The sequence below is a fragment of the Patella vulgata genome, chromosome 2, assembly GCF_932274485.2.
Source record: "Patella vulgata chromosome 2, xgPatVulg1.2, whole genome shotgun sequence".
In the NCBI taxonomy this organism is placed as follows: Eukaryota; Metazoa; Mollusca; class Gastropoda; family Patellidae; genus Patella; species Patella vulgata.
The window spans coordinates 24,724,227-24,734,825 of NC_065880.2; the positions used below are offsets into that span (position 1 = coordinate 24,724,227).

Here is a 10,599-nt window from a genome sequence, read left to right on the forward strand (position 1 = left end):
AATCCGAGTTTGTGTTTTGTTGCATAAATGTCAATTTAAATCAACATTGATGTTCTGATCTTACCGGGGGAAAGATGGGCTTCTGATATTCAATATTTAAGACAAAATAAACATTTTACCATTGGTACAAGAATCGTTTAGCATAATGCGTTTCAGTGCCATTTGTAACACAGGACTCGAAAAACAAGGCTAAACATATTCCACAAGTCATGTCAAACGATGACGTCATATTCTTATCTGGTGAGCATGCGCATTAAATACTATCAGCGTAGACTGAAATAACCAGACGCTAGAGATTGCCATTCGATTGAGACTTCTGGTGAATTTCCCCAAACATAATTGATTTGAAATTAGGGTAAAAACGGAAACGATTGAATGTAAATCAGTTTATATACATTCATATTACATTATCATATGCGTTGCGACCCATTTGTGTCAATTTCTAGATCCCAAATGTTATCGACTTAGTTCCTTTAAAGCTAGCAATTTAACAAAAATATGGGCTGAAAATGTTATTTAGGTAGTAATCTACATGTGGAAGATAAAGCCTAGAAATGCAGGTTAGATAACATCTTGGTCTTGATTTTAGTAGCTATAAATCCTGATATAAGAGGTATGCAAAATCAACAGAAACCGAAAGTCTGAAATATCCAGATGTTGAAATACAATGTGAAATATAAAATAATAATATTTTAAGCATATATGAAAGTCTTAATTAATATAACCAACTTACCATTTACAGCATCTATTGTTTCACCCTTTTCTTTACCAGGAAATGTTTTACCTATATTATACAACCTGAAACAAATATATCAATAATACAGCCATTCATTCATATATATAAATAATACAACCATCTGTATAATTATTTTTGGATTGGCCTGGTGACAGAACTTTTTAAATGAATGAAATGGGGGTTTACGTGTATATCCTACTTTTCTGCATCTGGTTAATGAAGATGATGGGGATATGCCATACAGTGTGCTATGAGGGAAATTTTGCTGAGAAAACAATAGAATTCCAAAAGTCAAGGGTTCCTTTAATGCATACCAATGTGTACATCCGACCTCTCTTTTTTGTCTGACACTCTGCCTGAAAAGGGAGAACCAAAAAGGAAAATCTTTAGGAACTTTCGGGACCAACACAGAGAAAAAACCCTAGACCTCCAAGTTAGTGAGCCAGCACTATGATGGAGTAGATGATTCTAATAGCAACTAAATATTATTATAATATTGAAGACTACTCAATATAGAATTTGGCATAATAAAGTTCCAGAGTTGAATACCCACAAACTTGGGGTTGGAGCATGAGAAGGCCCTCTGAAATATTTTTGGTCTGGGAACATTTTCATTGTAAGGGAGGCCATGTTTTTCCACACATGACTAATTACAAAACAAATTTGATAACATGAACCTGTGAGGAGATCAGAATATGTGAACCATAGTACTGCTAACTTCTTACCTAATAGAAGCCTTTTCTTCCATTTCTCGAGGAACATCTTCTACATCTTCGCCATGTGTCATATCACTATGATGCGTTATATGCTGATTGTCTATTAAGGACTGTATATCATAGTTGCTCTTTTTACTCTGACACCAATAGGATGGTAATAAACAATACCATGGTTTATACCGTACACCATACTCTCCTACACAAAATATAAACAATACCATGGTTTATACCATACACAATACTCTCTTACACAAAATATAAGAATACCATGGTTTATATAATACTCTCTTACACAAAATATAAACAATACCATGCATATGGTTTATAGCATACTCTCTTACACAAAATATAAACAATACCATGGTTTATAGCATATTCTCTTACACAAAATATAAACAATGCCATGCAACTTACCTGGAATAACATGATCTAAATAAAATGCCAGCAATCCATACAGTATAAAATCAACAAATAACATCAATATGGGTATATAGAGGGGAAATTCACCTAATGTTGCAGTTTCAAATGTCATACCACCTTTTGCAACATCCAAGAAAAGTCCCTAAAAAAATTAAGTCACATTTAAGTACAAATAAGAAAGTACGTCTGATTCTAATATCACATGCTCTCATTTTGATTTTTGCTTGAAAAACTATGTGCATACAATGAATTTGTGTGAAAATAAAAGACACCAAATTTTGCATGTCTAGTTTGTCCATATGATACACATCTCATGTTTGGCAGATCATTTACCAACCATTTTAAGATCATCTGTGAACAGTTTAGTCCATAACAGTCCTTCTAAAGTAATACACAATAACTCACTTTAAACCTACATGTACATATGCTGTGTTTTAATATTAATTTGGAGATTTATGGCCAACCCTATATGGAAACTGAAAGTTTGTATTTCTTCGGAAATGTATCACAGAGATTTCAATAGTTGCACAGCAACAGGATAATGGTTTGCAAAGGTCTTTCATCGCTAATTAACTACTTTTATTCATAGAAAGAACCCTAAGTTTAATTTGTACAACATGAACAAATATTTTCACTTGAGGCCATATGTTTCAATAATAACAATACATATTTACAAAATTATCCTACTTTCATGATAAAAAATAATTATGATTTAAACCCAGATTACCTGATCCACAGCTAGAGCAAGCGCAACAGGAGAAAGAAAGCACAATGCTACTTGACCGCCAGCTCCAACAGAATACGAATATCCATCCACAGTTTGAGTTCTTGTCAAACTCACAGCAAAATACAAGCAACTGATGATAACAGTAGAAAATCCTGCAACAATTCCTGCCACTTTAGCTTTCTTAAAGAATGGCGTTAGTAAGAAAGCGAGGTTTATAATTGAGAGTCCGTATAAAAATAACATGAGGAAAAGCAGAAAAATGTTACTATGTGGTAAAAAATTTGAAGCGTAAGCTATAATTATGACTATTATTGTGACAAAAAGTATAAGAATGGCATATATCAATGACCATGATAACCTGAAATACAAATAAAACACACAATTATAAATTAATCACAGTTTTAAAGTATGGACAGATATTGTATTAATAAATTGAAATTAACAATGGATGGTTAATAGTATTAAAAACAAGAGCAACGCTACAGCTGCAATATACGTCCACATTCCTGCTTTGATTGATATGGTATTCTTAAAAATGAAGAGAATGAAATATGAAAGGCTGCAACAACTTTAATATGACAATAGGCAAAGAAGGCTTGTTGTGCAGTTTGTTTTGCAAAAATTTACAGACTAATTATTAACAAAAAAGGGGTGTGACACTGCCTCAAGGGGTCGGGGCATGCACCAAAATAAATAGTTTCTGTCTTTAAGATACAAGGAATAAATATGTCAAGTTCCAAGATAATCCAATCAGAATTGCAGCCTGTATAGGATAAACACAAACATTAGGCATGGCTCTACCACTAGGGGTCAGAACATGCACCAAATTCAATAGTTGCCGTCCTCAGGCTATAAGGAATACATATGCCAAGTTCCAAGACGATCCATTAAGAATTGTGGCCTGTAAGCTTGTAGGCGAAACACAAGACACCCAGGGGGTCGGGCATGCACCCAAAAAAATAGAGGTCAGCCTTAGGGTATAAGGAATAAGTATACAAAAAGTTTTCAAAACGATTGATTAAGCATTGCGGGCAATAAGTGACACACAGACACACAGGAAGAAAATGGGCGTGGCTCCGCCTCTAGGGGTTGGGCATTCACCACAAACAATAGGGATGTTCCTTAGGATAGAAGGGATAAGTATGCAGTTTCAAGGTGTTACATTAAGAAATGTGGTCTGTAGATGACAAACAAATAAATATTCACCAAAAACAATATGGATCATCCTTAGGGTATAAGGAATAGGTATGCAAAGTTTCAAAAGGATCTATTAAGACACAAACAAAAATTGGGCGTGGCTCTGTCCCACTCCAAGGGGTCAGACATGCACCAAAAATTAAAAAAAGTCATCCCTAGGGTATAAGCAATATAGAAAAGTTTTTAAGACGATTCATTAAAATAGCGGCCTGTAGATGACACACAGACATACAAAGAGAAAATGGGTGTCGGACATTCACCAAAAACAATAGGGATCATCCTTAGGAAAGAGAAATGGGGTTTAACGTCCACTCGACACAAACTAGGGCATTTCGGGACTAATCTATGGTTTAATTTTATTTCAATAATCGCTTGCACATAGGGGTCTTTAGCAGTGGGAGGAAACCGGAGGACCCGGAGAAGACCCACGAGGTTGGACAGGTGACCCTACTCCTTGTCACGTACAACCGGGGATTCAAAACCACACCAGTTGACTCAATGACAGGCCTTATGATACAGCACGCACGTGCTAACCATTTGGCCATCCAACCCCCCCCACGATCATCCTTAGGGTATAAGGAATAAGTATGCAAAGTTTCAAAAGGATCTGTTAAGAAATGCGGTCTGTAGACGATGGGCGTGGCTCTGCCCCTGGGTGTCAGCATGCACCAAAATAATAGAGATCATCTTTAATGGTATAAAGAATATGTTTGTAAAGTTTCACGATGATCAGTAAAGAATTGTGGTCTGTAGGCGACACACAGACACACATAAAGTGGCAACAGCAATATAAGTCCACATTATGAATGTGGACGTATTAAAATCAATTAAGAACAACAGACGGTTATTATAATCAGTTTAACAATTTATCTTCACAATACATTGTATTTTTGAAGTTCTTCAACTTTGATTAACCTGCATAGATCGCATGAAATGCCAAATGAAAAATAAAGCAAATCATCTACAGTAATAACCAGTGAACTACCACCTGGTAGATATACTGCTGCATTTTACATTTAAACTATTGATTTATTCTTGAATACTTTTCTTACCAAAATACAATATCTCTGAGACCCATCATTTTCATTCCTTCTCGTATCTTTTTCTCTTTTTCAGCCACGATGTTAGTCGTCAGGAAATTGATGAAAAGAGAGTACGCGAACACAAAGTAGATAGATGCAAGGGTTTGCATTATAGAAATATCTGAAGTGAATGGACCTTTAGGCATAAGTTGGACTGAAACATCAGGCATTTCAACAGATGAATTGCTTTTGTGCACCTGGAAATAAGATGGCAAACTCATTACTTTTTTAAATAGATATACACACTGATCATAAATAGATATATGTACACACTAATCATAAAAAGATATACACATTGATGATAATAGATATACACACTGATCATAAATAGATATACACACTGATCATAAACATATATACCTACATGTACTGATCATAAATAGATATTCACACTGATCATAAACAGAAGTTGTTGGTAGTCATTGAATGTCTTCAACGCATGAACAGACACCCTGTGCATAAAGTCAATTAGCCTCTAGAGCATCCACAAGCAATTGTGAATGGCTAGGCAGACTGGGTGACGATGATTTACAACCACATTGAAATGTGAAAGTATAAAAATAAAATAAAAAATAACTATATCTGTGACACACTCCTATTTTGTTTGACAGCTACTCTTCCAAATAATCTTGGATTGAAGTTGTAGCAAATGATATAAATATGAAACTGACCCTTATTAATGCTGTGTCTATTGCGTTCTGTAACCATATAAATCCTGATGTTAAAAAATTATTTACTTGACACTGTGATCCACCCATTGTACCATTCAATTGATAACTATTTCTACAGCCAGCTTCAATAAAACATAAATATACAATCATAATAACTTCTTTTTCTATGAAACTTTTGTTAATTTAAACAATAATTTCAGTGCAGACTGGTTGGTATTTACTATTGGTTTCCAAAATGGTGGTATTGCAGGCAACTTTAACTTCCTTTGACAGGATGTTCCCAGATATGTCATACATACACCATACAAGGGAGTTCCCCATGATAAAGTCAGAAGGTAGTATATTTGAGAAAACACAGGACTGAACAATCTACATGTACACATCTCCAGATATATGTACAATCACAAAACACACCACATATTCACATATGCTACATTTTCCACCTCCTTCAGTTTGTTCCTTGGTTGCAGCTATAACCTATTCCAAATTACATCTTGGAGGGTTTTTTGGGAATGAAGAAGTACTTCCACACCTGAAAACTCCCCTGAAATTCCCCTGGGCCAAGTCAGAAGAAGACAACACAGGACAAAGCAATGTAGGCGTCCTAAGATAAACGAACAATCGCACACCACACCACACCCCACCACATATTTACATCCCTTCTACATGCAGAAAAGAACAGTGTTTTCACTTGCTTGCTTCTAATCATCTTATCAGAAACTGTCAGTATGAGGTTGACCATCCATAAGCTTCTTTATTTCAACGATACAGAAAACCATATTGTAGTCTCTGTTGTGCTTACAAGAATTATGGACAACAGGTGGACAGATTAAAGCACAATTTACATGTACATTACCAATATTCTTGCCCAATAAAAAAATTCTTTCCTTACTTACCAGTTGATAATGCTAACCAGTTTCCATCTGTAGATGCATCACTATAATCCATTCTTATAGCATAGTCCATTACATTACCACCCTGATAATTAAAAACAATTCCTGCCCCAATCTCCTTAGAGTTGTTTCTGTAGATATCTTCAATTGTTTTCATATCACCATACATCTCATACTGTACAGAACCCAAGAGATTTGAAACATGTGTCATGATGGTTTCGATATTTGTTGTATTTGGAGAAACAAGAATTTTTTTTGTAACATTGAAATGGAATGTGGAATCATTCAATGAATTCACAGGAAACCCATTAATGGCTGGTTTTGTAGAAGGTTTTGATAAAGCCTTTATCATAGCCAATATGGCAACAAAGTAGATTGGAAAAAATATTTCCTGAAATAAAACAAGAAAAAAATGAAAGGTATTAAATTTTTATTGTTACCCTGGTTATTTTAGCCGCTTAATTCTAAGCTCTTCATCTGTTACCAATAACAGAAAACCCGTCACTCAAGAGTCAAGATTCTTTCAGCAGTCCTAGTTGAGCAATTGCCATTCTGGTACATGTAGTAATATTTACCTGGATAAGCTGTTTTTTGTTCCTTTTCTTCAGTAAAATGTTCCTCTGCATCAGAGCCTTCAGTTGTTGAAAAAATGAGGCCATTTTGTTGTCTAATATCACTGACTGTTGTGTTATCAATTCACATTCATCTAAAAATATTTAAATATCAATCTAGATAAAATGGAATTTGAGAAGAATTATACGAAACGATTGTTGGGGTATTGTTACATTTTCCCCCTTTCTATTCTATGCTATTCTTAGCTACTCTAATTTATAATTTGTGTTAAAGGGACTATCCCAATTTGAACAGAGTCTAAAAAATACAGGTCCTAGTACGTATGAAATTTAAACACCTGTAATGAGTGAAATGAGACCTACGTTCAGAGCTAAACTACTGATAGATAAGAAACCTCATCTCTCAACAGTATATCTCAACGTTTTTAGATACGTTCTCCTAGCTAGGTTGGTTCCTGATTGTGTCACTCATATCAGGTGCATGTGCATCAGTTGATCCCTTTTTTGCTAAACACCCCTGCGCAGTACGTTGATCCGGCTACTTAGGGTTAGGGTTAGTAGTGGAAGTCAAAAGTAGCCGGGTCAACGTACTAGGCCAACACCCCCCACCCGACCCCAAACAAAATCGTTATGTACGCCCCTGTGTTCACACACAGACCTGTCATGAAATGAGCACTCAACAGTAGCCTACATTTTATCAATCTGTTTCACAGAGATTTTTTAATATCTCTGTTACAGATGACTGTTTCGACACGTGACGTCACATCACGCGGCGTCCATCATTGGCTCAATAGCGCGTGCATTGTTTTGATAAGACGTCACGGATTCGGGCTAAATGGTGAATTTTACTTATTTTAATACCCATTTACACTAAATAGGAAATGATTTTTACCTACAAACAATTCAAACGACTTTATTTATTTTTCTAATAAATGAAAACGAGAGCATCGCTATCGCTGCAATATACGTCCACATTCCTGCTTTGATTCATATGGTACTTTTTAAAATAAAAGGCTAGGCGTTGGATTTGTTTTGCCAAATTTACAGACCTAATTTAACAAAACGTCAGTGTGACACAGCCCCTGGGGGTCGAGACATGCACCAAAATAAATGGTTGCTATTCTTACGGTATAAGGAATAAATATGTTCCAAGATGATCCATTCATATTCAGAATTCCAGCCTATAGACAAAAAACGCTAAAATTGGGCGTGGCTCTGCCCCTGGGAGTTGAATATGGACCAATATAAATGGACACAACCCTATGATGGATCATACTGAATTGGATCCAAATATGTTAATAATTGCAACCTGTAGATTATTTACAGACCAAATATGAACAGAACGTGGGTGTGGCACCGCCCGGTGGGGGTGGGGGCATGTACCATGTAACAAAATCAATAGTAACCGTCCTTGGGCCAAGCGGGCGGACCATGTACCAAAATCAATAGTTGCCGTACTTGGGGTATAAGGAATAAGTAGGCTATACTAAATTCCAAGATAATCCATTCACAACTGTGACCTTTAGACGCTAAACACAAAAACTGGGCATGGCCGCCTTTAGACTATAAGGAATACATATGCCAAATTTGAAGTTGAGTCATTCATAATTGTGGCCAGTATACGATAAACACAAAAATTGGGCGTGGCTCTGTCCCTAGGAATCGGGGCATGCACTAAAATCAGTAGTTGCTATCTTTAGGCTATAAGGAATAGTTATATCAAGTTCCAAGACGAATTGTGGCCGTAGGCAACACGCACACACACACACACACACACACAAAGGAAAATGGGTGTGGCTCAGCAAAAACAATAGGTTCATCCTTAAGGTATAAGGAATAGGTATACAAAGTTTCAAAAGGATCAGTAAGGAATTGCGGCCTATAGACGACAAAAGACACACACAAAAATTGGGCGTGGCTCTGTCCCAGGGGGTCGGGTATCCACCAAACAAAATAAAGTCATCCTTGGGGTATAAGGAATAAGTATACCAAGTTTGAAGAAAATCCAGTAAGAATTGCGCCCTGTAGGCGACACAAAGACACACGAAAAGAAAATGGGAAATGGGCGTGGCTCTGCCCCTGGGGGTTGGGCATGTACCCCAAACGATAGGGATGTTCCTTAGGGTACAAAGAATGTGTATGCAAGATTATAAGTTAAGAAATGTGGCCTGTAGACGACAAACAAACAAATACTAGAAATGGGCGTGGCTCTGCCCCTGGGGGTCGGGCATGCACCAAAAACAATAGGGATCTTCCTTGGGGTATAAGGAATAAGTATACCAAGTTTGAAGAAAATCCAGTAAGAATTGCGCCCTGTAGGCGACACAAAGACACACGAAAAGAAAATGGGCGTGGCTCTGCCCCTGGGGGTTGGGCATGCACCCCAAACGATAGGGATGTTCCTTAGGGTACAAAGAATGTGTATGCAAAGTTTCAAGATTATTAGTTAAGAAATGTGGCCTGTAGACGACAAACAAACAAATACTAGAAATGGGCGTGGCTCTGCCCCGGGGGGTCGGGCATGCACCAAAAACAATAGGGATCTTCCTTGGGGTATAAGGAATAAGTATACCAAGTTTGAAGAAAATCCATGAAGAATTGCGCCCTGTAGGCGAACCACAGACACACACACACACACACACACACACACACACACACACACACATACATACATACACACACACACACACACAGACAGGGGCGACGGCATAATACGTTCACATTATGAATGTGGACGTATAAAAATGTTTCAGAATTTAATTTGTCGAAAGAAAAAAGTTAATATTTTGTAGTCATTAAGTCGCATCGATGTCATCCTTATCAGTGATTGTAGCGGCCAAGCGAATATTCACTGCGGATCAGTGTGACATTTTACCTGTATATTTAACTTTAGAATATTTGATCTTCGTTCTTCTTGTCATGAATTCATATGAGGTCTACAACATGAAACTCCCATATTTATATTTTTTGTGGTTGGAGACACATGACAGTGACAAATTCTATTATGGGATAACCATTTCACAAGGTGTTGAGAAATGTTAGTAGTGTCTTTCCTTATGGACACAGCTCACCAAATATTCCTGGGCCGTCGCGAAACAAGGGCCAAAGCTATTTTTAGTCCTTCTCCCCCTTTCTCTTTTTCCCCCTATTGCATGGCGATCTTTGTTGACTTTTTGGTGTAGAATTGAAGAAAAGGGTTTGAATATACATTTTCTGTCAGGTTTTGGTGTGAATATTCATGATTTTGAGGCGGAAGGATACAAGAGTTAAGGCCTAACAATAAACGGCCCCTTGCAACCTTAACCTTCAAAAAAGTGGGAAGGGCCTAAACAACAAAAGGGCGGGGCTTAAATTATACTCGCTTTATAGAATCTATCAAAATCGGCCCTGTTGCATAATATCTAACGCTTACCTTCTGTGGTAGAAAGCGTTCCACCCAACGAAAATTTGGGAAAACATTGGAGTCGGTCTAAATGAAATGAAATGGAGTTTAACGTCCTACTTTTCTGCTCCTAACCTGGGCTAATGAAGACGGGCATACGCCATACAGTGTGCTATGAGGGAAATTTTGCCCGGACAGCGGCA

General features: G+C 37.0%; 1 protein-coding gene across 1 annotated transcript in view; it reads right to left on the minus strand.

Annotated features, from left to right (window-relative positions):
• LOC126811823 (cholesterol transporter ABCA5) overlaps positions 1–10,197 on the minus strand; it is a 45,593-nt gene extending 35,396 nt beyond the window's left edge. The window contains exons 1-9 of the mRNA XM_050537748.2: positions 9,890–10,197; positions 7,018–7,148; positions 6,446–6,833; positions 5,550–5,671; positions 4,849–5,075; positions 2,600–2,957; positions 1,867–2,014; positions 1,462–1,648; positions 734–798 (exon numbers count right to left, since the gene is read on the minus strand). Coding sequence (XP_050393705.1) covers positions 734–798; positions 1,462–1,648; positions 1,867–2,014; positions 2,600–2,957; positions 4,849–5,075; positions 5,550–5,671; positions 6,446–6,833; positions 7,018–7,148; positions 9,890–9,935 — 1,672 coding nt within the window. The 5' untranslated portion in view covers positions 9,936–10,197. The remainder of the gene's footprint in view (positions 1–733; positions 799–1,461; positions 1,649–1,866; positions 2,015–2,599; positions 2,958–4,848; positions 5,076–5,549; positions 5,672–6,445; positions 6,834–7,017; positions 7,149–9,889) is intronic.
• Positions 10,198–10,599: the final 402 nt, after the last annotated feature.